Here is a 20,246-nt window from a genome sequence, read left to right as displayed (position 1 = left end):
GTTTGGGGAGGGGAGGGACTTCAATGCCATAGAGTTCAATTGCCAAAGCAGCCATTTTTCTCCAGGCGATCTCATCTCTATTGGCTGGAGATCAGTTGAATTAGCAGGAGATCTCCTGCTACTACCTGGCAGTTGGCAACCCTAACTGCAGTCCAAGCTCTGCTCACGACCTGAGTTCGATCCTGATGGAAGTCGGTATCAGGTAGCCAGCTCAAGGTTGACTCTGACTTCCATCCTTCCGAGGTTGGTAAAATGAGTACCCAGCTTGCTGGGGGTAAAGGAAAGATGACTGGGGAAGGCACTGGCAAACCACCCCATAAACAAAGTCTGCCTAGGAAACGTCGAGATGTGACGTCACCCCATGGGTCAGGAATGACCCGGTGCTTGCACAGGGGACCTTTACCTTTTAAAAAATATTTTCAGAACGGTTGTCAAAAACTGCTTATGCACCCCCATGCATAAGAGTAGTAGAAGAGAGGAATTTGCAATATACATAGGTATTTTGGTCTATGTAAATTAAAGATATACAGTAATTTTTATGGAATGATTCTGAAGGACCAGCTACATATAATGTCAGAGATCCCTCATCAGGATATCTTGTAATTCCTTGTAAAGGTAAAAGGAGCCATGATAACCCTAGTTAGGAGCAGGCATTGTTGGGTTAAAAAAAGAAGAAGAGAAACCTCTCTTTAGTTCCAATTTCCTGAAAAAATTCCCACCTACCTCAAACATACCCACCATAGATCCCACAGGAAAAATCATAAGATGCACCCATAAGATGCATCTGTGTTTTCCCCAGTGAGGCAAATGTGTAGGTTTGTGATGTGCATTGTGAGATCTGTAACAGGAAAATTAGGAGGGAAGGGGAAAGAATTTCCTGCTTCCCATCTAGGCCAGCTCTAGTCCAAATCTGGGTCCTCCATGGCTGCTTTTGCCTTCAGAATAAAACACAGGAGAGCATCCTGATCATGGATCTCCCTAGTGCTCGTAGTTGGACCACAAGTTTACTTAATCCCTTGCATAACTTTTTTAATTACAGTCGGAAAAAGTAGTACTGCTGATGTAGAGATATTAATAAAGGATCACATTCCTACAGGGATCTCATTCTGAGAAGAGGAGGCAGGAGACTTTGATGCCTGGAACAGGAGAAGCCGTAACGACTCATACTTGCAGAAGCCAGAATTAGTCTGGAAGAGACCAAGTGAGAGGAAGATGGAGACTCCAATGGCTGTGATCCCAGCGTCCATCTCTTGGATGCAGGCCCAGGCTGCATCCTGCTGGAACAACATCCCAGCAGTGCTCATCTTTCTCCTGCTGCTGGCCCTGCTGCTCGATCATGTAAAGTACAGAAAAAGAAGCAGTCGATTTCCACCAGGACCTACCCCTCTCCCTTTCCTTGGGAACTTGCTGTTAATCGATCTCAGAAATCCACATATTTCTCTTAAACAGGTAAGTACTTGGCCAGACCCAGTTGGTACAACTAGTCTTATTGAATGGTAGTGATTGACAGTTGGTTCCGGAGAAGATCCTGAACCTTTGAAAAGTGCAACAATGATGGGGGAAACTAAATTTGTGCTTCCTATGAAACTCTTCAGTCTCCTGAACAAAGTCAAATTTGCAGTTTCATGTAGCAAATTTCTGGCTGCTTGATAAAACATGTTTGTTTAGGGATTATATGACAGTGCGGCAAGAGCCTCTGTTTCTTATCATACTGTCCTGTGTACAGCAATGCATGCTCTTATTTTATCATAGCTGGCAGAGAAGTATGGAACTGCTTTTTCATTCCAAGTTGGATGGCACAAATTTGTTGTACTGAGCGGATTCAAGATGATAAAAGAGGCACTGGGACAGAAAGCGGAAGACTTCGCAAACAGGCCACATAGTCCACTGTTCAACCTAGTAGGCTTTAAAAAAAACTGTGAAGGTGAGTGCTGTTCATGCAGTGATGGCATGCTATGGCCCTAACAGGAAAAAAAATAGACTTAAGAAAACTTAATATGTAACTACAGCAGTACTGAGACCCATCTCTTCTCTCTCAACCCCATTTATTGCAGATAAGAGGAATTATATACTCCTTATGAAACACTGTATTTATTACTGGATATTTATTAATAGTTACTGTAGAGACCTAATATGCATCTTTTACTTAAAGGAGCATCGGAGTTCAAATCCCCATCCTCTCTTCTGAACCTGTTCTACCTCACAGGGTTGTTATGAGGATAACACAGAGGAAGGGAGAACCATAAATACCACCCTGATTTCCTTGGAGGAAGGGCAGGATAAAATGCAGTAACAGATACAAGGAATTTCTTTTTGCCTATGACAGCAAGCTATAGTAGGGAGAGCTAGAAGGAACAAGAGGGTCCACTAAGGTGCTAGATTCTTCTCATTCATTTCTCTTCCAAAGGGGTTCAGTTCTAACCAACTAGACAATACAGTAACCAGCCTGCAATATGTAGCCCTGCAATAACAACATAATTATAGCAGTAATACCAGTTATACTAAATTTAATCTCCCCTTTTACTAATTAGCTTTTCTCATACAATTTTCCTACTACCTTACTTTTTTTTTTGCTGTCAAGTCACAGCTGACATATGGTGACCCCATAGGGTTTTCAAGGCAAGAGACATTGGAGGTGGTTTGCCATTGCCTGCCTCCTCATCATGACCCTAGCATTCTTTGGGGATCTCCCATCCAAATACTAGTCAGAGTTCACCCTGTTTAGCCTTCGAGGTCTGACAAGACCAGGCTAGCCTGGGCAATCCAGGTCAGGGCATTATACAAAGTGATAAAATCCTAGAAAATCTTTGGCAGGGTATGAGCTTTCCTGAGCCACCACTCACTTCTCCAGAAATTTTGTTAGTCTTTAAGGTGCTACTGGACTCTTGCTCTTTTCTACTGCTGTTGACAGACTAACACCCATCGTGATCTAGAAAATCTTAACTGGCTCCCCACCAAATAGACACTTCCTGGAAGCTGATCTCCATCCTTGACTCTGCTCCTACGGGGTAAAACCAAGTAGTACCTGGGGTTGCCATGAGAATGAATTAGCCAAAAACTGCATCTGCCATGTGCTTGAGAGACTTTACCCAGTCCTGCCTTGCAAAACATCACTGACTGGGATTTTAAAAAACAACACCAAAAACACTATATGCTTAATTCTGAAATATTTCCTGGGGAAAGTGAAGAAAATGGTGAACTGACAGGGATTTCTTTCAACTTGTTCAGGAATACTCATGGCGACATACAGCAGTGGCTGGAAGGAGCAGAGGAAATTCTGTGTCTCCACTCTGAAAAACTTTGGGATGGGGAAGAAAACACTTGAACAGAAGATATCTGAAGAAGCTGGATACTTATGTTCTGAATTCAAATCACAAGCAGGTGACCTCATTCTTGGGGACATGAGGGAGGCCGCTCCTTGTGGCCATTTGGTAGCAAGGGATGGTGACTGAAATTTTGGTCTTGGGATCAATTATGTTGAGTGAATATCGGGTGAATAATAGAGCAATGTGTATGATCCTGATGGCAGAGAGGTGACTGAATGAAACCATGAAGGAGAGAACTTTTTAAGTGTTGTGATCTTTTGAGATCACATTCCTTTCTTTAATAAGTTTAGGGACCTGGGATAGTCCCAATTCAAACTGTCAACGTTGCAGGTTGGCATATCTTGTACCTGAGGCATATAGAGACTTGTGGAATGCAATGTTTTCCATCATCCCCAAAGGTCTAGTATTAGTAGGGTTGCCAACCTCCAGGTACTAGCTGGAGACCTCCTGCTGTTACAACGGATACCCAGCTGATAGAGATCAGTTCACCTGGAGAAAATGGCCATTTTGGCAATTGGTCTCTATGGCATTGAAGTTTCTCTTCAGGCTCCACCCCAAAAATCTCCCGCTGGTAGTGAAAAGGGACCTGGCGACCCTAAGTGTTAGGGATGCCAGCCTAACCTCTATGGCAAAGAAGACCATAGAGATTTGAGGAAGTTCCTAGAGCATTGCAGGTACCATGATGTCACTTCCAGGTGCTCATTCAGAAGTGACATCACGGTATCTGCCATATTGTGTCCCATTGTTTCTCCCACTGCTCCATAGGACAAAATGGGGGAAGAAGCAATGTAGCAGGAGGTTGCCCACCATGGGCAAGCAACAGGTAATCCCATATAGCATCCATTTTTCCTTCTCCACACCACATCTGCTACTTATTTTCCATGTGCAGAGTACTTACTCTGGAAGTCAAAAAAGAACCAGATTATGTTTGTGATCTATCTAGGAGTCAGCTGCTACCCAGCATTAGATCACTTCATATTAGAGATGAGTGCCTGTCTACAAATCATTAGAATGTTTTAATGATGAAAAACAAAATATTACTAAACAATACATACCATTGCCTGCTTGCAAGGTTATAATTAACATTCACTGACACAATGGTCTTTTATACATGGGTACTTTGACTCATGTTCGCCCCTGGACTGACTCGGTTGTTCCTTGGAGTTATGCATGAGTTTTCCATCCCTCAGAGTTGACCTTGTGCCCACCCCACACTCTCTTCGGGTCTTCCCAATGTTCTTTTAACGTGATTCTTAGTTCTTCTCCAAGATCAACCCAGGGCCAAATCGTCACCAATACTGAGCATAAGCCAAAGCGCGCCTCTGTCCTCGCCTCCACACACACCCATTCTTGTGTTTCCTCCTCCCACTCCTCCTCCAGCCAGTCTTCAGCCATCCCCTCCATGAAGCCCTGGGAAACTATTGATACTAGAGAGGTAAGCAGCCATGTGGCTGCTTACTTCTCCGGGCACCCTCCATCATTTCCCCCCCTTTTGATATGATGATTTATCGTTAATTTTATTAAAATATACCTCTCCAGTCCCTGTTGATTGCAGGGGATGTGTAGCTGAGCCCAGTACTTCCCCATGATCTCCAATCATGGGGGAGGCGAAGCCGGGCTGCCATCCAGGGCTTAGCTTTCTCTCCCATGCGTGCTCTGTGATGGCAGGGAACTGGTAACTGAGCCCCTGGCTCCAGGGCTGGCTTTTTCTTGTTTTGTTTTCTGGTGGCAATTGGGTTGTAAAATGGCCACTCACTGGAGGTAGGGTGGTGTTGGCAATGTTTTTCTAACAATAAACACTACAGCGGAGAGAATAAAACATCAAGTGATAAGAAGAAGAAGAAAAAGAGGTGGTTTTTATACCCCGCTTTTCTCGACCTTTAAGGAGTCTCAGAGCGGCTTACAATCACCTTTCCTTCCTCTCCCCACAACAGACACCTTGTGAGGTAGGTGGGACTGAGAGAGTTCTGAGAGTACTGTGACTAGCCCAAGGTCACCCAGCAGGCTTTATGTGGAGGAGTGAGGAATCAAAGCTGGTTCTCCAGATTAGAGTCCACAGTTCTTAATCACTACACCACACTGGCTCTCCTGCACTGAGCCAGAAATTTCTTTCAAACCTGAAGGAGATAGAAAAGAGAAAAGGAATCCAAATGAAATACACTAAATTGTACACTAAATACACTAAATCCAAGTGAAATACACTCAACTGTATGGTAGCAATGGTTTCCTTCTTCAGCTGCTACTGTTTCTTCCCACTTTAATCCTCTTCCCCAAGGCCTCTCATGAGTGACAAGATTCCCTGAGAGGGGAATTAATAAAGAAAATAAAGCAGTAGGCAAGGCTGCCAGCCCACTCTGACGCTACTTGCAGGTTTCCTAGGAAATCCAGGCTTTTCCTTGCTCCATTGCCCTGGCAAACTGCCTGCTGCCACCTTTGTCTTTGCCGTCAGCAGCAGTGATTGCAAGCTGGTTGGCAGCGAAGGAAAGAGACTTTGCTGCCTCCCCCCCCCCATTGCTTCCAACTTGTCAAGGTAACAAAACAGACTTGCCATTGGAAAGTTGTTGAGTATATTTGTGTGTGGGGAGGGGGGTTGTAATCCCAAGAAAGCTTTCCTGGCAGTAATTGCCTTGAATAAAATAGGATTCAATTTGAGTAAACCTGCTTAGGATTGCTCACATTGTGTGTGTAGACTAAACCCCTCCTTCTAGAGTTGCCAGCTATGTCCGGCAACCTGGTGGGAGAAACTGGAGGAGCGGGGAATGGTGTCCTTGACTTAGTGCCAACACAATATGACACTTCCAGGGCAAACCCAGAAGTGATGTCATCACGTTGCAGTTATTCTATAGGAGTCCCAGAGCTTCACCCCAATGGAATGATTTCACTTCCAGTTTTGTGTTGGAAAGTATGCTTGATGCTGAGAAGATTGTTGAATCCCCCCCCCCCCGCGCTAGCCTTTTAAGCAGTGGTGGGGAATGGGGGGCCGAGGATGAGAGGTCTCCCGCAATTACAGTCTCCTGCTTCCTTCTGTTGCCTCAGTCCCAGTGAAAATGGGGGAGAGCTGTCACTACACAACACTGTTTTAGGATGCCTTCTCAATTGATAAAGGACAATTATGATACCCAACACCATTGTGAACTAAGTGTGCCCCCCAGAATGCATAGCTATGCATAGGATTCTGTAACAGGGAAGTCAATGTGGAAAAGGGTTCTCTGGAAATAAAAGCTTGATAACTACTGTTCTATGCAATTCAGCTTCTCGTTTTCCAGCCCAAAACAACTGGGTTCTATTACTTTTACTCATGTTTTGGAATTGGAGTCTAATGGGTCCTTCAGACACATCCACAGCTGGATGGGAGCTGCTTTCCATAATATAATGAGATTCAGCTGACAGATGGTTATGCAAAATACAAGCCTATGTTGGCCTCACCCAACATAGCTGCATCACTTACAAAGGCCATATAGAATCCCATCATGCAGAATATTTAGGATGATATAGTTCTAGTGTCATTGTTGTTGTTGCTGTGTCTCATCCAGGCTATCCCTTTAACCCACAATATCTTGTGAACAACGCAGTTGGAAATATTATTTGCATCCTAACATTTGGTGACCGCTTTGAATACAATGATGAGACCTTCCTGAAGATAATGCATTTGACAGAGGATATTATGAAGACATTAACCAGAAACCTGCCCCAGGTACCTTTTTAAATCTGATTGGACAATAAAGAAGCAAAGGAGCTGCCTAGATACCAATATGATCTGCCACTGAGCAAAACTTGAAACTGGTGAATGAAGGGAGTGAAACCCAATTCATTGATGTCTCCTGTTCCCCATATGTTGACATAACTGGCAATTGTCCTTTTGTTGGGTTTCGCTACAGGTATTGTGGGTCTTTTGGGTTAGGTTAGTGGTCTTTTGGGGCTTTAGTATAGTATTTTAGAACAAATTTAATAGCTCCAGACCTCAGATGACCAAATCACAGAATAGGGAAGGAGTTGAAGAGTTTTGTTCACCAGCATGTGAGTGAAACGAGTTCTTATATCATCGTATTAATGAAACAGGCATCTTGCGAGCCTACAAATCCAGATATATACAATATTTTCATCTATATTACTTCTTTGTCTGTGACTGTGTCTGTGACTGGCCAGGCCAACCAGGGTTGTAAAAGGTAGGGTTGGTTTGATCAAGAATGGAGATCCCTGTGACAAGCTTTTTGCAAATTTCAAAATAAAGTTAGGGTAGCTGGTCAGATACCTTGATCCAATAATTGCTTCAGTTCCGTTCACAATATAAACGGGGTTTTTTTTGGGGGGGGGGGACATTCCTATCATAATGAGCAATGGAAAGAACTAGAGCTAGGTGTTTGCATTATGCAAAAAAAAAAAAATGATAGGAGGTTCTGGGAACTCAAAACTTTAGGTACCCAGAAATATAATTTTATTCCAGAAGCACATATTTCAGCAGACCAGTGGTCTATGATTTTTCTATGATTTATAGTAGTAATTTAACTGTATCGTCGTTTGAATATCTGCTCCCGCATTTGAATTGTTCCAATATGGACTCCTGTTTCAGACTCTGAATGTAGAAGAAGAAGAGTTGGTTTTTATTTGCCGACTTTCTCTACCATTTAAGGGAGACTCAAACTGGCTTACAATCACCTTCCCTTTCTCTCCCCACAACAGGCACCCTGTGAGGTAGGTGAGGCTGAGAGAGTGTGACTAGCCCAAGGTCACCCTTCTGGCTTCGTGAGTAGGAGTGGGGAAACAAATCCAGTTCACCAGATTAGCATCCGCCGCTCATGTGGAGGAGTGGAGAATCAAACCCGGTTCTCCACATCAGACTCCACCACTCCAAACCACCACTCTTAACCACTACACCACGCTGTAGACAGTTGATTGACTCCCTGACTTTAAGTAATGCCCCTGGGGAAGATTTGGTGTCCCCTGATGTATACAAACTGAAAGCTCACCAGTGGTGTCCAATATTAGCAAGACTTTTTTCTGAAATTGATAACGCCTGTGTTATTCCTGCTAACTGGAAACAAAGTATTATTTGCCCAATTTATAAAAAGGGTAATAGACTATTGCCCAATTAGATGTATCATCTAAGCTATATACTCATCATCTTTTAACCAAATTAGATGACTGGGCAGAATCATCCAACCTAGGGCTTCTAGGTGTCCGCTAATGGCAGGCAATTGCCCGCTGATTCTTGCCACTGCCCACAGATGCTCAGCTGGTTGGCGGGCAGAAGCAGGTCGGTAGAAAGGGAGGAGCGATTCGCGTCTCTGACATCACTTCTGGTGTAATTCAGAAGCTCTGGCATCACACTTGGGGGGACTCTCTAGAACTCTCCCAAAAAAACTCTATGGAAACCATAGAGCTAGAGCATCCCCCTGGTGCAATGCTAGCACTTCCACGTTGTGCCAGAAGTGACATCATCATGTGGGGATGCGGATCACGGCCCCCCTGTATCTGCCTCCCAAATGCTCCCGCTGGTTGCCAGGAGGGACCTGGACAATAAAGAAGCAGAGGACCTGGCAACCCTAACACAATCTTTTTAAAATCCAGAACAAGCAGGTTTACATAAGAGACACTGCACAATTGATCACTGTACTAGACTGAGGGCTTTGATTCAGAAGTATACCAACACCTATGGAAGACTTTTTATGCTGCATTTGTTAATCTTTCATCAGACTTCGATTCTACGGATAGATCAGGATTTGACATGTGATTGGTCAGTTGACTGTATTAATAAACTTGATTTGATTTGCTAGATCAGGATTGTGGGAAAAGGTTGATAGGTCTGATATCGATCGAAGGCTTCTTAGATTGTTGACCAAATTACTCGTGATATCAGTTTAGCTTATCATTCAAAATTTTCCACATGGTTTAATTCTGTCAAGAAAAATATTTTCTGTCTCACTGTTTAATGTATCTTTAAGGCATGTATTTACAAGTGTATGTTTCCAGACCATGCCTTCTGCTTATCTTTTTGGCAGATTTCATAGCATTCCTGTGGAGCAACAGCTTTGCTCCTGCAGTCATGATCAAGTCGAAGATATTAAGCATTATGTTTTATATTGCTCTCCTTATGGAATGATAACAAACAAACTGCTGAGTCAGTTCATTATCAGTTTTTCAGGTTCTGATGAGGAGTGCATTAAATTTTTCTGCCAGATGCACTCCCTTATGGTACTTTTCAAATGCCTACTTTATGTTTTTGTCTATTGAAATTAGGAAGAGGTTCATATCCTCTACTTAATATGTTTTTAAATTTAAACTGTAGACTTAAGTTTTAAGCTGGGTTGAGTGCTGGGCCTATTTTAAATAGCGATTGGGGGATTTATGGTTTATACTTGTATTTTGATATGTTCTAATGTTATTTATCTATGGTATGTTTGTATGTGTGTCTATATCTGATGTTTACATTATGTTATGACCTATGGTTACAACATTACCTTTGCTTCGAATTACATCATGGTATCACTTCAGGGGAAATGCTCTTACCATAAGTCTTTCTGCTTCCATTATTTGTATAACAGCTTTTCATCTCAGTATCCTGGCTTTCCTATATTCCTGGACCTCACCATAAAATTAAGAAGCTGTATAATGATATTACTGCCATAGTAAGAGAGATTGTGAATGAACATAAGAAAACAAGGGATCCTGCTTTCCGAAGAGATTTCATTGACGCATTTCTGGAGGAGATGGAAAAGGTAGGAAGGAGAAGTTTAAAACACAGCTTCCCTTTGGATGGCAGCCATGGGCTGTTTGTAATGCCTAATTCTACATTCTATCTAGGGACAGTCAGCACCAATTCATTCATCCCTTATCCTTTTTTAAGGTATATTTTGCATGCCACTGATAAGAAACAGTTCTTGCTAATTTCACAAGTTAGAGGCCAAATATGATGCAATACTGAATGACCAACATGCCATGGGAATGACCAACTTTTAATTTCCTTCAGGTCCAAGGGAATCCAGAAAGCAGTTTTAATGAACAGAACCTCATTAAAATTATTTATGATTTGGTTGCGGCTGGCACTGAAACCACTGCTTCCACCATACTTTGGGGATTGCTGAAAATGGTCCTTCATCCAGAGGTTCAAAGTAAGTGATGAGCATCAGGGGAAATGTAGACATTTCTTGAGGGGTTTGTGTTTCTCATTCTTCTACATATATAAGTTTGAATTTTTAGATTCATTTCTACAGCTATTCCAGAAGCATCCCCATGGCAGTTTTCATAAAAAATAATAGCAATAATAAATAGGGGCCATGTCCACATTCTTCAGTGCATAATGTTCATATCCTGTTTCATACCATCCCAAACACCCTTCTCAACTTCAGACATCTGCAGGTATGCATTTTACATCTCTCCAAATAGTCTTATTGCACAAAGGAAGAGAGAAGGGAGGTGGGTAGAACAATTATGACTCAAATTAACTTGAGAGGTGGTAGCTAGATAGTCTGAGTCATGGCACATCTCATCATATATTTTGTTGTCTGTTTAGGTATGCAAAGATAAAAGGCAAGCTGCAACCTGATATGAAAGGGTTCTGTGTCTAGTCATTCCTCTGGATGGAAGCCACCTGCAAGCTAGCTGATGTCAGTTCCCTATCCTCAAAGGTTATGTGGCAGAAACTTTAGGTACCTGGTGGATAGCTGGGGTATTGCCTGAGGAAAGGGTAACATGATCACATCACAGAATTAGAGGATCAGAATTAAATGCCCATTGCCACCTCGAGCAGAAGGTTGAGTGAAAACTGAGTTCTTTGCCCCAGTCAGATTGTAGCAGAAGTAGAAAAGGGCAAGAGTCCAGTAGCACCTTAAAGACTAACAAAAATATTTTCTGGTAGGGTATGAGCTTTCGTGAGCCACCGCTCACTTCTTCAGATTGTAGCAGAGTTGATGATAATCTGAGAGAAGCAACTTGAACCTTGGAATTCTGGTGTTGGATTTCAAGCTAAGAATAACAGCAAATGGGGTGTGCTCATGTTGGGTTTCAGATGCAGAAGATCAATTTTCACTTGATGTCTCCTCAAACAGAGGAAAAATTGGCTGTCATTGTTGATTTAACAGGTATTTATGAGAAATGATAGAACTTTTAAGCAGAGGGGTTATGACATGAGGAACAAAAAGAGGATGGAATAAACCACCATCCTGAGCAGTGTGGAAGGGATACATATGCAATAAATTCATAATGAATGAATTAATATTCCCAGAAAGAGCCCATGAAGAAATTGACGAAGTACTTGGGAGGGACAAAACACCTATGATGGAGGATCAGCCCAAAATGCCTTATACTAATGCTGTAATCCATGAAATTCAACGTTGTGCTGATATTGCAAGTTTTGCATTTCCTTATATAACACGGCAAGATGTTGAAGTTGGAAAGTTTATCATCCCTAAGGTACAATCCTTTGAAAAGACACTTCCAAGAATTAAAATCAGAGTTGCTCAATCATTGCTTGATGGATCACATAGGTCATTTATGCATGGGAGTTTTACCTGAGGTGGTTGCTGGTTGGACTCACACTTTTCTTTTGGGAATCTATGCACCGTCCGTCTCCCAAGCTCAAATCAAGTCCTGCCTCTTTAAATGCCGCTCTGTAATTGGCTTACTTCGCAGTGCTCATCGTGAGAAAAGATTTCCTCCCCCCCAACCCAACTGCCGCATAAAAAAAGCATTTTAAGAACAAAAACAGAGCAATCTGAAAGAAGGGGGGGGGGAGAAAATTCAAGCCTCGTTTTTAAAACGGCTTTCTCTTGCTCAGAAAGAGCTCAGAGGTAGCAGGAAGCAGGAAGCACTTGAATCTCTGCCTCTTTACACACTGCTTTGTGATTGGCTGTGAGAGAAGCCAATCTTTTGTGTTTCCCCTGCTTACCATCTGTACGGAAATTTGAACTGGGCTGAGCTCAGGGGAGAGGGGAAAATTGGATTAACAGAAGAATGGGAGGACCTGGGTTGGTTTTGTGTTGAAACAGCGTCGAGCTACCAAGGAATGGGATATCATGTATACTAAAAAGTTAGATCCTAGCTGAAACAGGGAACAAAGGAGGTTACAGTGACCATGCATAAATGACCATAAAGGACATTGTGAGAAAGCTTGATTAACAATGGTTAAAATCATAGAACCATACAGTTGGAAGGGACCACCAGGGTCACCTAGTCCAAGCCCTGCACAATGCATGAAATTCACAACTACCTCCCCCCCACACCCCCAGTGACCCATACTCCATGCACAGATGATGGCCAAGATATCCTCCCTCTCATGATCTGCCTAAGATCATAGAATCAGCATTGCTCACAGATGGCCATCTAGTCTCTGCTTAAAAACCTCCAGGGAAGGAGCACTTACCACCTCCCGAGGAAGCCTGTTCCACTGAGGAACCACTCTAACCATTAGAAAATTCTTCCTAATGTCTAGACGTAAACTCTTTTGATTTAATTTCAACCCGTTGGCTCTGGTCCGACCTTCTGGGGCAACAGAAAACAACTCGGCACCATCCTCTATATGACAGCTCTTCAAGTATTTGAAGATGGTTATCACATCACCTCTCAGTCTTCTCCTCTTCAGGCTAAACATACCCAGCTCCTTCAACCTTTCCTCATAGGACTTGGTCTCCAGACCCCTCACCATCTTTGTTGCCCTCCTCTGGACATGTTCCAGCTTGTCTACATCCTTCTTAAATTGCAGTGCCCAAAACTGAACACAGTACTCTAGGTGAGGTTTAACCAGAGCAGAGTAAAGCTATATCATCCCTTTGCATGATTTGGACACTATAGTTGATACAGCCCAAGATCGCATTTGCCTGTTTAGCTACCGCATTACACTGCTGACTCATGTTCAGTGTTTGGTCTACTAAGATACCAAGATCCTTTTCGTACACACTACTGCTGAGACAAGTCCTATAATTATGCATTTGATTTTTCCTACCTAAATGCAGAACTTCACATTTATCTCTGTTGAAAAGAATTTTATTAGTTTTAGGCCACTTCTCCAGCCTGTCAAGATCATCCTGTATCCTGGCTCTGTCTTCTACTGTATTTGCTACCCCTCCCAATTTAGTATCAACTGCAAATTTAATAAGCACCCCCCCTTCCAACCACTTCAATATCCCACTCACTCAGCCCGACCATATATGCTGAGGGAAAAGGCGTTGGCCTGAGTATATTTGTGAGGAGAATTATTTTCCTTCTTCTCCTCCAGTCCCACACCCGTATTTACCTCAGTGAGAAATAGGAGACAAGAGGCTTTTCAACTTAAACAGAGAAAACGGGGAAGTTTATTAAAGAGAACTCACAGAGATTGGTTTGTAAGAAAAGGAGAAATTTGGAGGGAAAACGCAAGTCAGATTTATATACACCAGATTGCTTTAGAGATATAGCTTAGATGTTTCCTTCACACAAGTTCCTTCAGTTCTCAAGCTTAGTTCTATCTCTCAGAACTATTATACACATTCAGCTTCAGCTTTAGTTCTACCCCTTAGAACTATTATTCAGATTTAGCTTTCAAAACTGCCATACAGCTTCAGACTCTCAAAACTCTGTCCCCAGCCTAGCTCTCTCTGACTACCCCACGCAAGTGGCTGTAATTCTCCACACCTTCCCGCTACTGGAATAGCTCTACCTCAGAGACTAATTCCCCTTTGTGACTTGAGAATGGGCTCTCTCTAACCCAGTTCTCACTCCTGTCACTCCCTCAGGTTGTGTGTGTCAATAGCTCTCACAGAACCCCTCAGGTTCACGGAGTATAGTTTGGCTTCTTCTTCGTCTTTTCAGCCAGCTCTGAATCTAACACAGCCTTCTCTGGCTGGTCCCAAGCTTCCACTACTTTCTCAGCCTCCTCTCAGGCTGGTTCCACGCTTCGAATCCTATCACAGCCCTCCTGTCAGGCTGGGTCCCAAACTTCGAATCTTATCACAGCCCTCCTATCCAGGCTGGGTCCCAGGCTTCGAATCCTCTCTGTTCCTCAGAGCTCAGAGTGTCAGCTCTCTGGCTCCGCCCACTCTTTCTCTGTCAGCTCAGGCTGCTGGCTAACCCCTTATCCGTCACACATCCCCTCTATTCCTTCATCCAAATCATTTACAAAGATGTTGAACAACACAGGGCCCAGCACAGATCCCTGAGGCTCACCACTAGTCACTCCTCTCCAAGTGGATGAGGAACCATTAACAAGCACTCTTTTTGGGTGCGATCTGTCAACCAGTTCCTGATCCACCTAACAGTAATAGGATCTAGATCACATTTTCCCAATTTTTCAACAAGAATATTATGTGGAACCTTATCAAAAGCCTTACTGAAATCAAGATAAACTATGTCTACTGCATTCCCCTGATCCAGCAAAGTAGTAACTTTCTCAGAAAAGGAGATAAGATTAGTCTGACATGACTTGTTCTTGAGAAACCTGTGCTGGCTCTTAGTAATCAGATCCTTCCTTTCTAAATGCTCAAGGACTGACTGTTTGATGATTTGTTCAAAAACTTTTCCTGTTATAGACATCAAGCTGATGGGTCAGTAGTTAGCCCAGGTCCTCCGTACACAGTACCAATTGATTAAACTGGATCTCATGACTGTGTTGGTATCGTTCATACCAGGCATACATTATCTATCTATCTAACAGATGAAAGAGAAATACTGCCAACCACAGTACTCGTTGTATCAATTTTTGACACATGGCAGGAAAATGGAGGAACCTGCCTTTTGAGCAAATGATTTTTAAAAGAAAAAACTGATACTGATTTCATTAAAGCAATTAAGCATGTTTACAGCCTAATCCTGTAAGAAGAAGAGAAGAGTTTGGTTTTTATACTCTGCTTTTCTCTACCTTTAAGGAGTCTCAAAGTGGCATGCAATCATTTCCCCTTCCTCCCCCCTTCCACAACAGGCACCTTGTGAAGTAGGTGGGCTGAGAGTTCCAAGAGAACTGTGACTAGCCCACGGTCACCCAGCAGGAGGAGTGGGGAATCACATCTGAGTCTCCAGATTATAGTCCGCTGCTCATGTAGAGGAGCGAGGAATCAAACCCGGTTCTCCAGATTAGAGCCCGCCACTTTTAACCACTACACCTCAGTGCTAATGAAGAAACGTTTAGAATGGAAGACAACAATGTCCACATCAACTTCAGGACCTGCTGCAAAGCTTTAGCATCAGGAAGAGACCCCAGATTTTGTGCTGGAGAAGTGTTATGTGATGCAGCTTCTAAGTTATCAATTGCTAATTCAAAATAAAAGCTCTTGCTTTGGAACAGACTTAAATTAGAGGCCCTGTGCCTTATCTCAGGGTAAATTAGAGCTGCCAGGCTGGAAATACAAGAGTTGTCGACCTTCTCCTTATCTTACGGAAGGGCATGTTCTGCTTATCCCCATCTTCACTCCTCTGCTAACATATTTACCTGCCCTTTGACTTGAATATGGATTTTCTGTCTATAAACTCCACCTAGACCTCTATATACATTCCTCATATTCAGAAAAGATTTATCACCTGAAACCGAGTTTTCTAATCAAGGTTGTTGTTTTTTGCCTTGTTAGAGGACTGTAATCTTCAATCACTTATCTTCTGTGCTGAAGGATGAAACCATGTGGGAGAAGCCACACCAGTTTTACCCCGAGCACTTCCTAGATGCAAATGGGCAGTTCGTCAAGCGAGAGGCCTTCCTGCCTTTCTCCGCAGGTAAACCAAAGGGAAGAGAATATTGGCACTAGGCTCAGAAAGGCCCTGACAAGCTGCAGACCAATATACATAAATGTCCTCAGCAGACTCCCCGGGTAATTTTCGGGTTGGGAAAGCTTAACAGGCTTAAGCCTCCTTTCCCCCACATGCCATAGTCCCAATTGGAATACCCCCCCCCCCCCCCGTTCCTCAGAATTAAGTTTCAACATGGAATTCCCAGCATACTCCTAGACCTGGGCAGATAGAGTTGCCAACCTTCAGGTGGGGCTTGGAGATTTCCCAGAATTACAACTGATCTCCAGGCTACAGATCAGTTCCCCTGGAGAAAAGGGCTGTCCTGAAGGGTGGACTATAAGGCATTATACCCCTCTGAGGTCCCTCTTCTCCACAAACCCCGCATCCCCAGACTCCACCCAGAAAATCTCCAGGAATTTCTCCACCCAGAGTTGGCAACCCTATGGACAGATCAGAAACAGTGTAATGTGTACTTAGGCCCTTAATCATGGCTTTGCGGTGTGTGCCAAAAACTGAATCTAGGCTAACCATTACATCATCACATGGTCAGGCAAGGACTGAAGAGTTTGGAAACCTGCTTGAATTTATTATCTCTTTATTAGCTTCCATGGTGCCAAAAAATTATTGTCAGAATCAGCCCTGTGTGTAGGGTAGCCAGGTGCTTCCTGGCCACTGATGGGGGATGGGGGGGAAGGGTTGTCAGATCCAGGTTAGAAAACTCCTGGAGATTTGGGAATGGAGCCAGGGGAGGACAGGGACCTCAGTGGGGCACAATGCCAGCTCCAGATTGGGTAATACCTGAATATTTTGAGGGTGGAGCCTGAGGAGTGTGGGGAGGGACTTCAGTGGGGTAAAATGCCATAGCAGAACTGTTCTCCGTAGTGTGGAGATGAGCTGTAATTCTGGGGAATCCGAAGGTCCCACCTGGAGACTAGCATCCCTACCTGTGTGAAAACTAGGGCTGCCATTGCCCTGATCCCCTGGCTCAGACTGGGTACCCTATGTTATATGTGAAGCTGGGTCCTGTGGTCTCCTTCCTCCAACTTTCACAGTTATTCTGCTTCCCTTTCCTGCAGGTCGCCATGCCTGCCCTGGAGAACCAATGGCTAGAATGGAGCTCTTCATCTTCTTCACCACCCTCCTACAGCATTTCACTTTCAGCATCCCTGAGAACTATCCTAGGCCTGATGAAGAAAGGCACTTTGCCCTCACTGTCAGTCCATCCCCTTTTCAGATTTGTGCCATCCCCAGATAATATCTCGAGGGTATCTGTTACTCAGTCTTTTGGCCTAAGGACTGCAACTTGCCAGGAGAGAGAAATTTGGGGAAAATATTTTATATGAGATTTTGTCTGTATTTCCTTGCTCTGAAAATGCGGTCAATGAATACAATAGATGCGCAGAACAATAGTAAGTTTCTGAATGGAAAAAAACCCAAATTTGAAGAAAAGAGGGGTGAGCATTCTTCCCCCTGGCGTTTCAGATCATGCTTGATTATTTTTTTTAGTAGTTCTGTATTTCAGATTGCCAGGAGATCTAAATGAAAGGAACTCTTATTACATACTCTTAAAATGCAGCTGTGGCTGCAATTTAATACTGAATGTGTTGAAGACAAGACCTTTGAACCCAGCTGCCAATAGTGCACTGTGAAGTTCCCGAAACTTGAAATGATAGCTCTTGGATTCCATAAAACAGGGATACAGTTCAGAACCAAACCCCTCAGCTATTATTCACTTCTTTACAACCTACCACTTGAAAAGTTTTAGCCAGAATATTGGTGCATGAACAAAACCCAGAAACAAATCTGTCCAATCAAGAAGATTGGGCAACAACTTCATAGGAAATTTTTGACCAGTTTAAACACTGCTATGCATATGTACAAATCTAATGTGCCAGATGATTAGCTCATTGAGGATTTTCTTGCTGAATTAAAATTTCCAAAATTTACCAGAGGTGATTTACAACAAAGTCCAAACAGAGTTTACTCTTCTAAGCTCTTTGACTTCAGTGGATTTAGAAGGGTGTAACTGCACTGTTGGAGAGCTTAAGCAAATATTACCAGAGAAAAAATAGGAACAGTAGTTAAGAACTTTAAAGACAGTTAATCCCCTGGGTCTGCAGAATTTTATACTGTTATCATAAATTAATGCTGGATTTTTTTGGTAAATATTATGCAGAAAGAAAAAAGCTTATTGCTGGTTTTGGACACGGAAAAAGCATTTGATTAATTGGTCATTTTTGCTGCAAGTTTTTTATCATTTTTATTTAGGAGTCAGGTTTAAAGAATGGGTCTACTAAAAAGCTATGGTGCTCAAATTTGGACTAATGAGGTACTCTCAGATTATTTTAAACACAGGAACCCTTAAGATTTCCCTTAACATTGCTCTCCTCTGCACTTTTCATAAAATTCTTAGCCGCTGCTATTCAACACAAACCATATACTTTAGGAGTAAAGTCTGGTTAATTTGCGACTAAATTTATGTTATATGCTTATAACACCCCTAATAATCTCTGATCTAACAAACTCTGTATTAGTGTTGTTGTAGACAGATTCCTAAGTGTTTGTGACAAGGTAACCCTGCCCTGTTTTGCATTTGCAGTAATGTACCAAGCTCTGTTTAATGAAATGGAGTCTGCACACCGACATGCTAGTTGAGGGAAGACAAACATGCATATGTCACATTTTGGCCATTCTATCACAGTCTTCTGTCAGCTCAGTGGGAAGGATCCATTAAAATATTTATCTGATACTTCCCTTTTCCTGCCTTTGCAGCCTGTACACTATTCAGCACACCTCGCCAATTCTGGAATGGAGTGTAAAAAAGAGTTATCTGTTGAGTTGTCTTTGGTGGGATTTCTAAATTGTCATCCTGCTTTCTGATTGGTTTGAAAAGGTTGCTCCCCAATCATGAGAAACCCCTAAAATAGGGCCTCAAATGGTCTACATCTTTGTCTCAATTTACCTAATCCTGATGCCCTGGCTAGGAGATGAGTGTGATTCATCCCTTAGGTGGAGGGATGCTTACATGATGTAAGTGATAGGTAGTGAGCAACTGTTTTCTGTTTTGGTATTCTGTGTTCTTTCACATGTCTGAAGATTTGTCCCAAATATCTGTGTTGTATGTAAATTTAGCAATAAAAAATGTAAAACCTAGAGTTGCCAAATATGGGAAATACCTGGAGATTTTGGAGCGTGGAGAGGCTCCATCCTCCAAAGCAGCCATTTTCTCAAGGAGGGGGCTGGAGATCATGTCGAATACAAGCAGATCTCCAAGCCCCACCTAGAGTTTAGCAATCCTGGTAAAACCTGATACTTGGATGAACTTACCCAACAACCTGCTTTTTAAAAGTCGTTCCTAAATTAGTGTGTGTGTGTGTGTGTGGGAGACTGCATTTAGTGCTGAGGGTAGGGTTCCCAGGTCCAGGTTGGGAAATACCTGGAGATTTTAGGGGTAGAGCCTGAGGAGGACAGGGTCTGGAGAGGGGAGGGACTTCAGTGGGGCACAATGCCATACAGTCCACCTTCCAAAGTGGCCATTTTCTCCGAGTGAACTGATCTCTGTCACCTGGGGATCAGTTGTAATAGCGGGAGATCTCCAGCCACTACTTGGCTGTTGTGTTGTATATATGTCACGTATATGGTCTATGTTTCACCTCAGTAGCTTATAAATATTTGCACTTTGTGTATATACAGTTTCCTGTACTGTTTTTCTAAACCTTTTGGTACGAGTACAGAGGTGCCGTTTTTCTCCCCACTACTTGGAGGTTGGCAACCCAGCTGGTTGAAAATGTGATGGCCAGGCTATTGCCAGAGGTTGGTTAAAGGGGTAGTATCACTCCTGTGCTCAGAGATCTGCACAGGCTACCCATCTGTTTCCAGGCACAATTTGAAATGCTAGTCCTTAACTTTAAGGCTGCAAATGGCTCGGGGCCAGGGTACCTGAAGGACCGTCTCCTGCAGTACTATCCAACCCACCATATAAGATCTGCCTCTCAAGCCCTGCTCTCTGTTGTGAGGCAGGTGGTGACTAGAGACAGGACATTTTCTGTGGTAGCACCTTGCCTCTGGAATGCCGTCCCCCTTGAGGCAGGCCTGGTGCTGACCTGTCTTTTAGGTGCCAGGCCAAAACACATCTTTTTACCCAGGCTTTTAATTAGAGAGGTTATCTTACCAGCTTTTTTAATGGTCTGCTTCTGTTTTACAGACAGTTTGCATGCTGTTTATGTCCAATGG

General features: G+C 43.1%; 1 protein-coding gene across 1 annotated transcript; it reads left to right on the top strand.

Moving 5' to 3' along the window:
- The first annotated feature begins 1,212 nt into the window (after nucleotides 1-1,212).
- LOC130474335 (cytochrome P450 2D14-like) lies at nucleotides 1,213-17,293 on the top strand. Its single transcript, XM_056845900.1, has 9 exons — nucleotides 1,213-1,449; nucleotides 1,753-1,924; nucleotides 3,229-3,381; nucleotides 6,860-7,020; nucleotides 9,869-10,042; nucleotides 10,294-10,435; nucleotides 11,548-11,735; nucleotides 15,857-15,998; nucleotides 17,090-17,293. Exons 1-9 carry the CDS (start codon nucleotides 1,213-1,215, stop codon nucleotides 17,266-17,268), a joined length of 1,548 nt encoding a protein of 515 aa, XP_056701878.1. The 3' UTR covers nucleotides 17,269-17,293.
- The last annotated feature ends 2,953 nt before the right edge of the window (nucleotides 17,294-20,246 follow it).

The sequence above is a fragment of the Euleptes europaea genome, chromosome 3 (genome assembly GCF_029931775.1).
Source record: "Euleptes europaea isolate rEulEur1 chromosome 3, rEulEur1.hap1, whole genome shotgun sequence".
NCBI classification, from domain to species: domain Eukaryota; kingdom Metazoa; phylum Chordata; class Lepidosauria; order Squamata; family Sphaerodactylidae; genus Euleptes; species Euleptes europaea.
The sequence above is the reverse complement of the archived record's forward strand: the minus strand, read 5'-3'. Positions and strand labels throughout refer to the sequence as shown.

Coding starts and splice junctions, on each gene's coding strand:
- LOC130474335 (XM_056845900.1), top strand. CDS start 1,213: ATGGAGACTCCAATGGCTGTGATCCCAGCGTCCATCTCTTGGATGCAG. Junction 1,925..3,228: donor CTTTAAAAAAAACTGTGAAG/GTGAGTGCTGTT, acceptor CAACTTGTTCAG/GAATACTCATGGCGACATAC. Junction 15,999..17,089: donor CTTCCTGCCTTTCTCCGCAG/GTAAACCAAAGG, acceptor CCTTTCCTGCAG/GTCGCCATGCCTGCCCTGGA.